Here is a 14,177-nt window from a genome sequence, read left to right on the forward strand (position 1 = left end):
AGAAGTGGGTAAAATGATAGAGAAGTGTTTGCTTGAGTGGGAGATTGAAGATGTTTTTTGCATAACCGTTGATAATGTGAGTTCAAATGACACTGCTATAGCTTATATGAAAAGAAAAATCAATGGCTGGAAAGACAGGGGTTCTTAAATGTCGTTTCCTTCATATGCGTTGTGTAGCTCATATTGTTAATTTAGTTGTTGGTGATGGTTTGAAATGTGTTCATGATTTAATTATTCGGGTTAAACATGCTGTTAGGTTCATTAAGCAGTCTCCTGCTCGCTTGTTGAAGTTTAAAAAATGTGTTGCGGATGAAAAAATAAATAGCAAGAAGTTGTTGTGTCTTGATGTGCCAACTAGGTGGAACTCTACGTATCTTATGTTAGATGCTGCCCTTGCTTTAGAGGATGCTTTTGATAGATACTCGGAGGAGGATCCCCATTATAATATAGAGTTATATGAGCGGGAAGGAAATGGACCCCCTACATGTGATGATTGGGCTACTGTTAAGAGGTTTTCTGAATTTTTAGAATGTTTTTATGAGCTGACTTTGCATATTTCTGGTTCTGCATATGTGACTGCCAATCAAATTTTTCATGAGCTTATTAATGTTGTTGCGCTTTTGAAAGAGTTGTGTGCATCTAGGGATGAAAATATGTGTTTGATGGCTTGTAAAATGAGGGAGAAATATGAAAAATATTGGGGGGATCCAGAAAAGATAAACTTGCTGATTTTTATTGCTGTTGTTCTTGATCCTCGCTATAAACTCGAGTATGTTGAGTGGATTATTAGTGAGATTTATGATTTCAATGTTGGTTCTATACTCACAAAAAATTTGAAGGATTCTCTATATGCATTGTATGATGAGTATCGTGTTTTACCAACAACTGATACACTTAGAGAGGACTCAAGTGAGAGTAGGGATGATGCTCCCTTAAATGCTACTCAAAAGAAAGTTGATGTTTTGAAGAACAAGTATAAGAAACAATGGGGGGAGAGAGGAGGAGAAACAAAGTTAGAGTTGGACAAGTATTTGGAAGAAGAAACAGAGGAAGACTCTGATAACTTTGATGTTTTGGGATGGTGGAGGTTTCATTGCTCTAGATTTCCTACAATGGCAAAACTGACTCGTGATATCTTAGCTTGTCAAGTCTTAACAGTAGCTTCCGAGAGTGCATTTAGCATTGGTGGACGGATTCTTGATCCATTTAAGAGCTCCCTTTCTCCTAGAGTTGTGGAGAATCTTGTTTGTTCTCAAAATTGGTTGCGTGCCTCCCCGAATTCATTAAATGTTGAAGAATGTTTGGAGGAAGTTGAGCAACTTGAAGAAGGTGATTGCTAAATCTTTTTATTTTCTTGTTTTAATTATATATTAATATTGTTACTGATTTTCAATCTAATTATTATTTGCTCTTTATTTTTTCTCTTAATATCAAGATTTGTGCAAGATATCCATTGCTGAGCCTGAAACAGTTGAGGTTTTAGACGACTAAGCTTCTGCCTTGATTAAAGAATGCTGGTGGCCTGCCTTTTGTGTTGTTTGTTGCTGTTTTTGCTGCTGTTTGCTGCTGTTTTCTTCTTAAGTTGATGTGCCTGCTACTGCCTTCTGTTGGAAGTTGCTGAAGACTTGAACATAAAGTTGCTGCTACTTATTTTGAACAAAAATGCTGCTACTTAATTGTTGTGATGAACTCTTAGTGTTGCCTTTTAGTTGTACTACTTATTTTGAACAATTTAATTTAACTTGATGTTAAACAATTTATGTTAATTATGACTACCGTTTTATGTTATCGTACTAGTTTATTAGACGTCATAAATCTACTTAATTTAATTCGGATTTCGGATTGGATCCAAAATAACCGAATTTTAATTCGGATTGGATCGGATTAGATTGGAAGAGTAGTTCGGATCGGATCGGATTGAAAAAATGAAAACCGAATTATAATTCGGATCGGATTGGATTTGGCCTAAATCCAAATCGAAAACCGAATGGACACCCCTAATTAGAGATATAGAGAGAGTGGGAATGAAAATTTCAAATAACTCTAATAGGGCTTGTTCACTTTAGTTTAATTTCAGTTCACTTTAGTTCAGTTTAGCTCCAATCAGTTCAGTTCAGTTCAACTCCTAATTTCCTTCTCTCATAAAATATTCATTTCAACTCAGCTCAGTTCAGTTCAGTTCAGTTCAACTCCAATCAATTCAGTTCAATTCACTTCAGCTCAATTCTGTAAATGTGAATAGGCTCACAGTATATTAAAACTCAATGGGAAGACATGAGCCCGCCATGTAGGGCTAGGCATAATAGGTTAATCGTACCGTTTAGTCTTAACGATACGGTTAACCGTTATGTCGAAAACTAAAAAATGCGAACCGTTCCTTAATGGTACGGTTAATCGTTCCTTAACGGTACGGTTACATGTTAACCGCTACCTGTTTAATAAATTTTAAATCAATATTGTATTTTAATACAAAATGTAAAATAAACAATAAAATTTATGTTCCAATTAGGAAAACAAACCGACAAACTAATTACATTACAAAGTTTTAATTACTAAGTTTTTTTAAAAGCATAACAAGACCTACAATATATTATATTATCATCTTCAAATTGAGACCATGGCATATTGGCAAACAAGTAACCTAGAAGATAAAATTGAATCAATTGTATATTTTTCCTGCAAAAATTAAATAAAACAATATATATTTATTTTAGCGGTAAACCGATAGTTGACTTAAAATTATAACCGTAATCATTTAATTTAAACGGTTTGGTAAATCAACCGTTTAAACGAGCCAGTTATTCCGATTAACAGTTACAGCTTTTTGCCCACCTCTATCGACATTTGTCATCATGACTAGGCAGATGATATAGCGCCATATAATATCATACAATCATGAATTGTTAGCATCAATGATCAAACCTATGACCTCATGCTTATTATACTTTAACTTCAACCACTACTCCAATGACACATCTCATATCTTTAATGTTTTGTTATAAAGAGTTAATCATATTCATAAACGTGAAGTCAAATGAAGCAAATTAATAATTTTAAATGCTAAATATAGGATAATATATTTTGATGTTCAATAATGATTGGAAAAATATATTTAAATAGTACGAAATTGAAGTAAATGTAACTAATTTAATCAATATTTGTATTTTATCACATAATTTTTATTATAAAACCTCGTTTATAATATACATATAATGACTCGGGGCATTGCCCTGGCCAAAATCTAGTGTTATTATAATTTCTCTCTCGGTTTCAGGTGATTCTAGGATCAATTCTCATCACTTGCATTGTGCCTCTTAAAAAATTATAATAATAAAATCATAAAAATAATACCAATTGTTTTTTTTAAATTAGTAATATGTGTGTATTACTACGTATAAATTTACAAAAATAACCTAATTTAAATTTCTTTTCTTACCTAATTATTAATGGCATTTTTGTCATTTCTCACTTTTTTTCAAATCACATTCCTAATAATTGCCCTATTGGTAATTTTGTTGGAATAGAGGGTTTTAATCAGATTCCCATCTTTATTCTCAAACCCAACAACACATGGGATTTTCTTCCAACTAGCACTAAAAATCTCACTCCCATCCTAAACTCCTATATAACAAACACCCATCAGTTCATAAATAAAATCTACTCTCTCTGTATTTTTTAAATTGAAATGGATTGGTATGGAATGTCATATTAGAGAGATATGGATTCTAAAACTCATACTAGTCCAAAGTTGTTTGGTTTTATTATTGTAATGGATTTTATCCTTCATTAATAGAATGCATTGTGAATCTTAGGGGGAGGGGTGGGTTATATGATTCCATGGGTATAAGAGTTAGAACTTCTTGGGTATGAGATTCCATTACTAAAAATCTCAACCAAACAAAAAGTTAAATGGAATGGAGTCTAACTCCATTCCAAATGATCTGACCAAATGACCCCTAATTAAATTATACAGTATAAAAAAAAACGTGTAATAAAATATTATCAAAATCATCTCAATGTACAATTTCTTGATATCAACTGTGGAACCCAAATAAACAGCCCCTCACATTTTCCAAAAATGCGAGTTCACTTGTTTAGTCCGGGCTTCTCACCAGTTGGAGGTGATTCGGACTTTGAATGTGGATCAGGATTTTGATACTTGGTTGGTTGAATCTATCACCAGTTTTGCGACTGCTAAGAACTGGGAAGGTTTAGATGAGTTCCTTGCTTTCTTGTGGGCTGTTTGGTTAGCTAGGAATAATCTTAGATTTCGTTCGGAGGTGTATTCTCCTGCGGGGATTTTTGCTATGGCAGATGCTTGGATTTCTAGGAGCAGGGAGGCCAAAGAGTTATCTGATTGTCTTCAACCTTCGTGCCCTCCGGGGTTCGGGGTTCCTCCCTTGCGAGGCCTCTGCTTGGATGACTCTTCTATTCCCTATGACATTTGTCTAGTTTCTGATGGCTCTTGTGTAATACCCCTCATGATTGCTTTAAAGGAGTTTGATATACTACTCATATCAACAAGATGCATCTTCCTTTTAGGGATCCCATATGCTAAGAATACTCCATAGTTGGGAAGTTTTCTCGGGGTGCGCATGAGTGAGGACAAAATGCGCCGGAAGGACTCGTGTTGGTCTGTGGGGACAGTTGTTGGCCCTCGATGCGCATTTCGTGACAATAGGCCCCTCCCTAATCTGTTTGGGGTCGGGGTGTTACATCTTGGCATGATAAGGACCAACGTGCTGGTATGGGCTGGTTTTTCTCCTCTGCTTTAGTCTCCCCGGCTGAGGGGGGTGGGGTCCAAGCAGGTTTTGCGTCATCGGCCCTTCATTCTGAATTATTGGCCTGCCTGCTTGGTTTACGACACGTTCGGGATAAAGGCTACTCGAGTGTGAGACTTTGCACGGACTGCGGCTCTGCCAAGACTTCGATTGAAGGCAATTCTTCCGCGGTTGTTTCGGTTATTTGGATATTACGGGAAATTCGGCAGATTGTTGAGGGATTTCGCAGGTTTTCCATTCAAAAGGTCTCCAGGGCTGAAGTAGCTTTAGCTCATCACCTGGCTGGTTTAGCTCGTAGTCGTCATGTTATTTGTTTACGTTTTTAATTTCTTAGTTCCCTTTGTCAAAAAAAAAAAAAAAAAAAAAAAAAAAAAAAAAAAAAAAAACTATGGAACCCAAACCAACCCAACCTTAATGGAACGACCGGACTAATGGACTATTAGTCTATTACCCTAATGCGTTAAGCGTCGATCCATATTTGTTGGGGACCTTCACCGCCTGTAGGCTTGTAAAGTTGGGAGCTGTAATCTGTCTGATTCAAATTACTCCTTTGATTGATACTCACAAATCACAATCCTCTCCCTCTAATTCAGTCCATTCGCACTTCTCCTCCAATATACAACAAAATCGGCGAGTTGACTCGGCATCTAAGATGACGGATCCTCAGCGTTCCGGCGATCCGTTTCTTATCCGATACGACGACTCGGAGCTTCGAATCGCTTCGGAATTTCTATCGAATTGGCTTCCTTTTCTCTCAAGAGACCTCTGTCATCACTGCACCCACACCCTCTCCTCCCGCATCCTCTCTCTCCCTCCTCGTATGTTCATTGTTTCTCCTTAATTATTTTGTAGATTTTGCAATCTTATTGTTGAATTTCATCATTCTAGTCATTTGGCTCTTCCTATTTCCTTTTTTTTTTTTTTTTTTTTTTTTTTTTTTTACTCCGTTGTCAATTTTACTGCTTCTATATTCCTGTTAAATGTGGCTTGGGTTAGTTACTATCTATGATTTCGCTGGTCGATTTTTGTGATTCTTTCACAATTTTTGTTAAAATCTGCTCAAAATTTTCACTTTTGCATTTTTCCTCGATATTATTTCCAGAACGCAAGAATAAAAATAGTGCCGAACCTTCCAATTCTGGAGAGATTTCCACGGTTTTGAGGCCAGATTTTGAAGATAAAGATGTTGATATTTGTGATACTCATTCATTGGGGAGTTGGAAAGATGAGGCAGAATCCAACCCGCATGACACGAATGGGTGGTCGGAATCGTCGTCACCCCTTGCTGATAGCTCTCCAAGGGAACTAGTTAGTAATAGCAGTTCAGCGCCTTTCGAAAGCAAAACTCCTAGAGTTCGAATGTCATGGGCAGACATGGCACAAGAGGATGAACTTGAAGGGGATGGAGTGATCGAGGAGGGTAAGCCTAAAGGAAATGGAGAATTGGGTGGGTTGGCGAGAAGGAAGGCGGAGCTGTCGAGGGATCAGAGAGAGTATTTAAGATTTACTAATGTCAAAAGAAAGAAAGATTTTATATGCCTTGAGAGGGTTAATGGAAAGGTCATGAATATTATTCAAGGGCTTGAGCTCCACACAGGTGTTTTTAGTGCTGTGGAACAGAAAAGGATAGTTGATTGTGTCTATGATCTGATGGAAAAGGGAAAGAAAGGAGAACTTAAAGGTAAGTGGTGCTTGCTTCTCAACTTCGTTCTCTTTGAGCTATTAGTATATGCATATGATTGATGCTTTTCCAGGTGGATTTCAGTTTATTTATTTATTTATTTTATCATATGCAGGGTTTAATCAGAAATGTTTTTTTTTTTATTTTATTTTTATTTTTATTTTTATTTTTAATGCAGTAGTGCTTGTTTTGTCTTGATGCCAAAACTATTGCTGTCTTATTTGTTTGTTTAAATATGTGGACCCTTTGTTAACATCTTTCCTATAATCGCCATGCAGCTTTATTAGGAGTATGTGATAAATGGTTGATTTGTTACGTTGATGTGAGCTTGGTTTGGTATAAGAATCGATGTTTTCAGATTTTGCTCTGTTTGGCTTGGAATGGAGAGTATATTATTTTAGTTGAAATGGTTTTCCAAAGAGTATAATAAGTTTGTTTTGTCTGAGAAAGGATTGAGATGGTTATTACTGTGTGGCTTCTCGTCCTCCTTTTCTCTTGCCCACCTCTAATCCTCTAGCATTTTCTTAGAAGTAAAGAAAACTAGGCTACCATCTTGGAAAAGACGAATCTTACTTTTTTGGTGGGATGATAAGGGATTACATCATTCAAGAGTTAGTAAGAAAGAGTGGATTGTATAGTACCCTTATACAATTATGAAATTTGCCGGTTGGTATGCCTCTCTATAGCCATTGTTGGAGAAGGAAAGAAGAACTCATTTAAGGAACCTTCCACACGAGCTTCCAACGCCTATAACACCCATGGATTTTTTATCACTGCAAACGAGGTTATTGTCCCTGAGAAATAAAGCCCCTTTCAGCCCTTCTTTTTAAGGCTAGGAGCTTAAGCTTGAAGGGAAGGATGCTGATTTTTGGATGAAGAGATTTGGAATGGCTAAGTAGGGGCTTGTGTTGTGATCATGGATTACAAAATTCAGAAGCTGAATTTCCATTATCTAAAGTTGAAATGGATAAAAGGAGAAGAAGGGGGGAGGGGGGTTGTTATGGACAGGAGCTAGTGGAAGAACTATGGCCGAAGCTTTGTCGATTATTTTGGTGATGAAAAATGAATACTATGATTGATGTAACAACGGCAATGTTTTCCATAATAGTATGCTATAAAGATAGAGGTGCGTCCTATGTCTCCTATAAGAGTGGGACCTCAATATATCTTTCAGAAATGGAGAAGGAATAATAACTGTTTTTCTGCTAAAAAAATTCATAACATACAATATATCTTAGTCATTAAAGATCCAAGGAAAGAAAACTTTGCTCCAAACCGCCCAACTAATCATTTGTTGGAAGGCAAACCATTATTGCAATATTTCCACCACAAGATCTTAATTTTGGTGACATTTTTCAATCTTTAGAGTTTCTTCGGGTAGAAAAGCGCTAGATAGTGTAGAAGAAGATCCATACATAGAAAGACACATTTTTATTAATTTTAAGTTGTGTTCCAGAATATTAATGTGATAATTTTAAGTTGGGTTCCATTGTTTTTTTGGTAGAATTATCTTAAACTTTTCATGTCACTAAGACAGCTAACGCGCGCCATAACTAGTCATATCCGAAGCTAGTCATATGTTTAGGGGTATAAATTTCCACACACTATTCTTAAGAATTAAAAAAAAAAAAGGTAATTATCATTTTTTTTTAAGGAAAAAAGTTAAATATCATCAATGAGGGTAAATAAATAAAGGCAAAAGCTAATAAACGTCCTGAAATAAGACAATTAAAAGTAGAAATATCAAATTAAAATGAACATTAATTACGCCGATCGACGCGTGATTTTGTCATGCATTCTCAAATTAATACCAGTTTAGAAAATAATTTAAATGCTTATCTGACGCCCTCGGGGCGTTCGTTAGCAAGATCCATAAATAAATAAACATTTTAGAGGGTATAATTGTCCACACATTTATTTAAAAATTTTATACACATTAATGAGGGTATTTATGTAAATTCACATTTTTAAAGGGTATAATTGGTAACACACTATTTATAAGAGTTTTATTGTACTTTTTATAAGGTAAGAAAAAAAAAAAGAAACATTAAGGTTTGGAAAGAGATTTTGAAAGGAGATTGTAAAACCTAATAATCAAACCAAAAGTAACTGTAGCCTTGCAAGACGTGCGATTTAGTTCGAGCCCATTCAAAGCAGAATTCTAATCTACTTTTGTAATCAATGAGTCTGGATATGAATTTGAAATATATAGTTTGACTTAGATTCATATTCGGGTTGAATTTGGAGGATGTGCAAACTTCAGTCCGAATTACTCATATGAGTGTTCGAAGTATTTTGGAACTGAATCTGATAATGTATGGGTTATGCATTTTTGCCTTCTTCTTTTTATTCTATTGCAAACCATTCACTCTCTCTCACTTGCATCCTAAGCCTCCAAAACACCATTTTTTTTTTCTCCCTCTCTCTATTCACCTTCATCCTTTCTTCCCTCACCCTTTGCCTTTATAGTTGTCACATGCATTTTTTCTCTCTTTTCACCTGCATGGTGGCTTTGTTCCTTTGTTTGTCCCTCCTTCCCTCGTCTTTTGCCTCTTAAGTTGTCACATGGCAAAAAGCATTAAAGGTTACATACATGCATAATGTATTTGAATACGGAAGAGTTGAATTCTCGTTTCATTATTTCTTACTTTTTTTATCTCCTTCCAATCTTAGCTTCACTCCCTCTGCAAAATCTCAAATGTCCAAAATTTAACTTTTAAGCAAATTTTTTATGTTTAGTTTTTGGAATTTAACTTTTTTTTAAAAAGTATCTTTATATTGTTGGTTATTGGTTTATATACTTTCATATGGTGCTCTTGTAAATTGCAATCCTCGATTAGGTTATTCAAATATAGGGTTTTCTTACCTTAATTTGATACTTTCAAAAGAGTATCCTTTGAGCCAATGGCAAAGAGTTGTATTTGTTTATTTTGCATTTTTAATGACAAAATTAAAAGCTAGTAATTGAATGTATCGAGAAAGATAAAAATGTGGGGAAGTGAGTTAAACTCCGACTTGGATCGGATTGGGACTTGTTAGATATGGATCCAGAGTTAGAATTGATTATAGGGTTTGATTATGAATTCGGTTGGATTGGAATCCTATAGAGCCTAACCCTAATTTGATCCATTTCCATTCCTAGTTGCTCCATATCCTTTGGGCATTATACTTAATTTTTAGTAAACCCTTCGCTCTTGCTTCATTTTTTAAACAAGAGTTGTAAGACATCAACATACTGACACTTATTGGACCCATTGATTGGTAAGGTTAGAGATTATCTATTACTTTCTCTGTTTTTTTTGGTGACACGATTCTATTATAACGTTTGCCAATGCACACTTTTATCGGTTAATATATCTAATTATCATCATTGCAAAATTATAAAAAGTGAATATTAATAAAATAAATTATGCTATACATTGGCCTTAGGGCTACATATAAGAACCTAAAAATGGAAAAAAAATGAAAATAAAACATGAATTACATTGATTTGCGCGTGATTTTGTTATGCATTCTAAATTAATACTAAATTAGGAAAGATATTAAATGCTTATTTGTAGGCCTAAGGGCTACATATAGCATTAGCCTAATAAATTTTATATTGAGATGATTTGAAAAAATCCCACATAACTATGGGCCTGTTTTGTTCAGCTGAATTTCATTATTTCAGCTTAGCTCAGCTCCAATCAGTCGAGTTCAGTTCCTAATTTCCTTCTCTTATAAACAATTCATTTCAGCTCTATTCATTTCAGTAAGTTGTTTTCAGTAAATCGGAACACACCCTATGTTTTATCATTAACTATAAATCACTAAAATTAGTCAAAGTATAGTTTGTGAATAAAAACAGAGGATGTTTTTTTTTTTTATATGAACCATTTGCAATGCCTTGTTGTTAATCTCTGCTTTCTTAAAGCCAAGATCTTTACCAACATCCTGTAACATATTTTCATCTGCAGTTCAATAGTTTCTTTTAATTAGAATTAGTAGAGGGCTAGCATTCTATTTCAAGAGGTGTTTGATAGTTTTTGTTACTAAACTTGAGAAAAATAGCTTTTGACACTCTACAATAGGGCTACCAAAATATCAACTAGTGTGGTTAATCTTTACCAAATATATATGTTTGTAGACACTTCAATCCAAGAGGAAACACTTTTAGTGCATTGAAAATATGATTTAAAAATGTACTCGTTTCCGATTTTTTATGCTTTAATCATAGCACTATCAGGAAAGGATTAGAAAAGGATTATAATCACAGAATTACTGAGTAAAGCCTTTATAAGTTTGTCGCTTTTTAGACTTAAGTGAGATATCGAGCTAGAAATTCAGCTCTTTACCTTCTTTTAGCTATTTTAAGGGATGGTGGATTCTTGTGAGTTGAGAGATTAAACTTTAAAATTCCCACCCGCCTTCCTCTAGAAATTAAGATTCAGATCAAAGTATACTTTCCCCATTGGCTGCTTGAATTTTTTTAAAAAGATAATCTAGCTTTGAATATTATTGTATATGTTAAGTAGCAAAATCTGATAGCAAAAGTCAAATGAGTTCTTTTTTTTGTTCCCTTTCTGAATCTGAGGATGGGGAACCGGGAAATGGAGTAAAAAAAAAAAAAAATCGAAAATAGAGATTTACTTGATTTGAATCATGATAAAAATAATGGGATGTTTGTTTGACTAGATGTTGTCTTAATGAAGAACATAACACCAGATTGTATCAATATTCTCTTTTCATGTATTTGAACATGATGCTTGTTTACTTGTTGCTTACTATGTGAATATATACTTGTTTTTGTGATGTGTGGTCGTGTAGTGCATGATAGCTAAGAAGATTAATTCTAAGCTGACTGATGTAGCCAAACTACTTTGCAGGATTGAAGAGTTCGTTTCTAGATGTGATATTTGGCTTTGTTCTGTGATCGTCTTCTTTTGCTTAGTCATTTAGTATAAAATTAGGTTATGATAGATTGATGGGATAAAATTTCATTCCCTCTTTAAAGATCACAATCTCTACTTTGCTCTGTAGAATCTCCTAATTTTTTTTGTTTGCTGTTGCTTCAGAACACACTTACACAGCACCTAGAAAGTGGATGAAGGGTAAAGGGCGTGTGACTATTCAATTTGGTTGCTGTTATAATTATGCTACTGTAAGCTCTGTCTATTTGACTGCCCTTATATATCCTGCATATATGGTGTTAAATTTGCACAAATATTGAATGCTATACTGATAATTGCAGGATAAAAATCGTAACCCACCAGGTATTCTGAAACGCGGAGAAGTTGATCCTTTACCTTCTCTTTTTAAAGTGATAATCAAGAGGTTGATCAGATGGCATGTTCTTCCCCCGTCCTGCGTTCCTGACAGCTGTATTGTCAACATTTATGAAGAAGGAGACTGCATACCTCCACATATTGATAATCATGATTTTGTTCGGCCATTTTGTACTATTTCTTTTCTCAGTGAATGCAATATAGTATTTGGAACAGACTTGAAGATTGAGGCCCCTGGAGAATTTAGTGGCGCCATAGCAATACCCTTGCCCGTTGGGTAAGTGCAGTCCATTCACTATTAAGTTTCCTAATTCCGATGTGTCTCCTGTGTTGTTATACCTATTATGGTTTAATGGGTACAAATGGTAATATTTGATGTTGCTTCCTTTAGATCGGTTATGGTATTAAATGGAAATGGTGCTGATGTTGCCAAGCATTGTGTTCCTGCAGTACCATCTAAGAGGTATCCATCTATGTTTTGTTCGTCTCATCTTTCAATTTGTGTTGTATGATGGTTATTTTCAGCTTGTTTTTGGTTAAGTGATGACTTTTAAGTGCCCTTTTCCTCTCCTTTTGCTCTTTCTAGGATTTCTATTACTTTCAGGAGAATGGATGAATCAAAGCGGCCTGTGGATTATGCTCCCGTACCAGACTTGCAAGGACTTGAACCATTATATTATGATGATGATGGAGCAAAGAAATCACCCCCTCCACATCACGTAAGCAGGCAAGGAACAAGAGATGAGTTCAGGTCAGAGAGGAAGAGAGATGAAGAGCCTCGATATTCAGCCAGGTTTCGGGTTGCCATGAGAGGTCCTAGAAGTAGGGTAAATTTGGGAGGTAGCTGATATGCAGAAACGTCTCGTGGTTTCTCATCCCATATTTTATCAATTCCTGTTGAATTCTCTGTGTATATATATGTACTTAAAGTTGGCTATTATTTTATTGCCATTTTTGTTTATGAATCAAAGAGTTTTGAAGGCATTTCTTCAAATCTGTCTATTGTGAATTGTGGAAAATGTAGTGTCAAAATATTTGTTTTGTTTTAAATTTTTTATAGAGAGATTTATGGTAGATCTTAAATTTTTGCTACTGCGTGAAATTGCATATAGATAGACTGATTGTACAAGGGGTAACATGAATTGTTCAAAGAATCCAGCCACAATCACATCACATAATTATCACCTTTGGGCTACAAAGCAAACATAGATTGGATAACTTAAACTGCAAAATTAATATTCTCCCGCTTTGTACGAGCTATATCCTAAATGGGGTTAGGGACAGTGAGACAACTACTTTTGAACTGAGGGAGTATATCTTTAGCCCAAAAACGTCAGTGCTGCTAAAGAACAAGATAATACTACAAAGTGATCAGTAAAAAAAAATTAAAACTAAAACTGATAAATTTTGTGATGCAATCTTCATGGTTGACACGGAGTCATAAAATTATTGCAGAAGTTTAAATACCAGTGCATCTACAACTTCTATCTTGTTTTCAATTTCATCCTGCAAAAAGTAGTTTTTTGATGAAGAGCAGGGGAAAGACTGTAGACTGAGCCTAAAAACAAGTATCAAGTTGATATCATGATTTTACTTCATTCTTAACAAAGTTTTAAACCTAAATTCTTAAAATGATAAACCCTGAAACACCACTTATGACTCTATAACTCTATTGGACAAAGTGACAATCCAAGGAATCTGTGAAGCTAAATACCAAACTAAAGATAAATGACAGGCAAATTGATTAAGTGTATGAACTTAATCAATTTAAATGACAGATGCATTGTGTAGGAACACTAAGGGCAAGATTAAGCTAGGATAGCAAGCAAGCCGAAGCAAAGTCTTAACGTTTCCCAGTATACAGTTACAATTCCTCTAGTAAAGTAGTGAGTTCGTGAACACCAGGAACACAATGGTTCCACCACTACTGTAGGTATCTTAAATGGAATCCTCATAAACCAACATGAATAAAAGTATCATATAACATACATATAGCTCGTTCAAAGACTACCACACAAAATGAAGATTTGGCTTCCAGAAGAAAATCAAGTTTGACATATTAAAGGTTGAGTTGTGGGCTACGGCCTACCACAAGACAACTGATGTTGTATCAAAGACTTGGACAATGATATTGAGACTCAAACACATTCTTCACAACTTCGGTGTAGGATGACTAGAATTGCAAGCAGCAAAAGATCAACATTCAATATTGTCTGAGGTATGTAACTCATGATGCATTTCTAAATTCTAGGACAGGTATGTTACAATTCTACCAAATAACGATCAACGACAACATTACTTCCTAAATGTCATTGTCCAGGGAGCAAAAGAGGAAGTCGAACAGGTGAAACCTTATTTCCACATATACAATACAGTCATACATAGATATATAGATAACCCTTATTTTGACACATGATAACCATGTGCTCTTCATAATAGAAGCCCAGACAT

The 14,177-nt window shown here is 35.0% G+C and overlaps 2 protein-coding genes across 2 annotated transcripts; both read left to right on the forward strand.

Moving 5' to 3' along the window:
* Window positions 1-164: 164 nt before the first annotated feature.
* Window positions 165-1,228, forward strand: LOC145562910 (zinc finger BED domain-containing protein RICESLEEPER 2-like). The gene is made up of 2 exons (XM_081623331.1): window positions 165-1,128; window positions 1,212-1,228. Exons 1-2 carry the CDS (start codon window positions 165-167, stop codon window positions 1,226-1,228), a joined length of 981 nt encoding a protein of 326 aa, XP_081479457.1.
* Window positions 1,229-5,326: 4,098 nt separating this feature from the next.
* Window positions 5,327-12,818, forward strand: LOC145561777 (RNA demethylase ALKBH9B-like). Its single transcript, XM_081621876.1, has 6 exons — window positions 5,327-5,599; window positions 5,884-6,462; window positions 11,517-11,602; window positions 11,693-12,003; window positions 12,118-12,189; window positions 12,313-12,818. Exons 1-6 carry the CDS (start codon window positions 5,434-5,436, stop codon window positions 12,572-12,574), a joined length of 1,476 nt encoding a protein of 491 aa, XP_081478002.1. The 5' UTR covers window positions 5,327-5,433; the 3' UTR covers window positions 12,575-12,818.
* The last annotated feature ends 1,359 nt before the right edge of the window (window positions 12,819-14,177 follow it).

The sequence above is a fragment of the Chenopodium album genome, chromosome 10, assembly GCF_948465745.1.
Source record: "Chenopodium album chromosome 10, dcCheAlbu1.1, whole genome shotgun sequence".
NCBI classification, from domain to species: Eukaryota; Viridiplantae; Streptophyta; class Magnoliopsida; order Caryophyllales; family Amaranthaceae; genus Chenopodium; species Chenopodium album.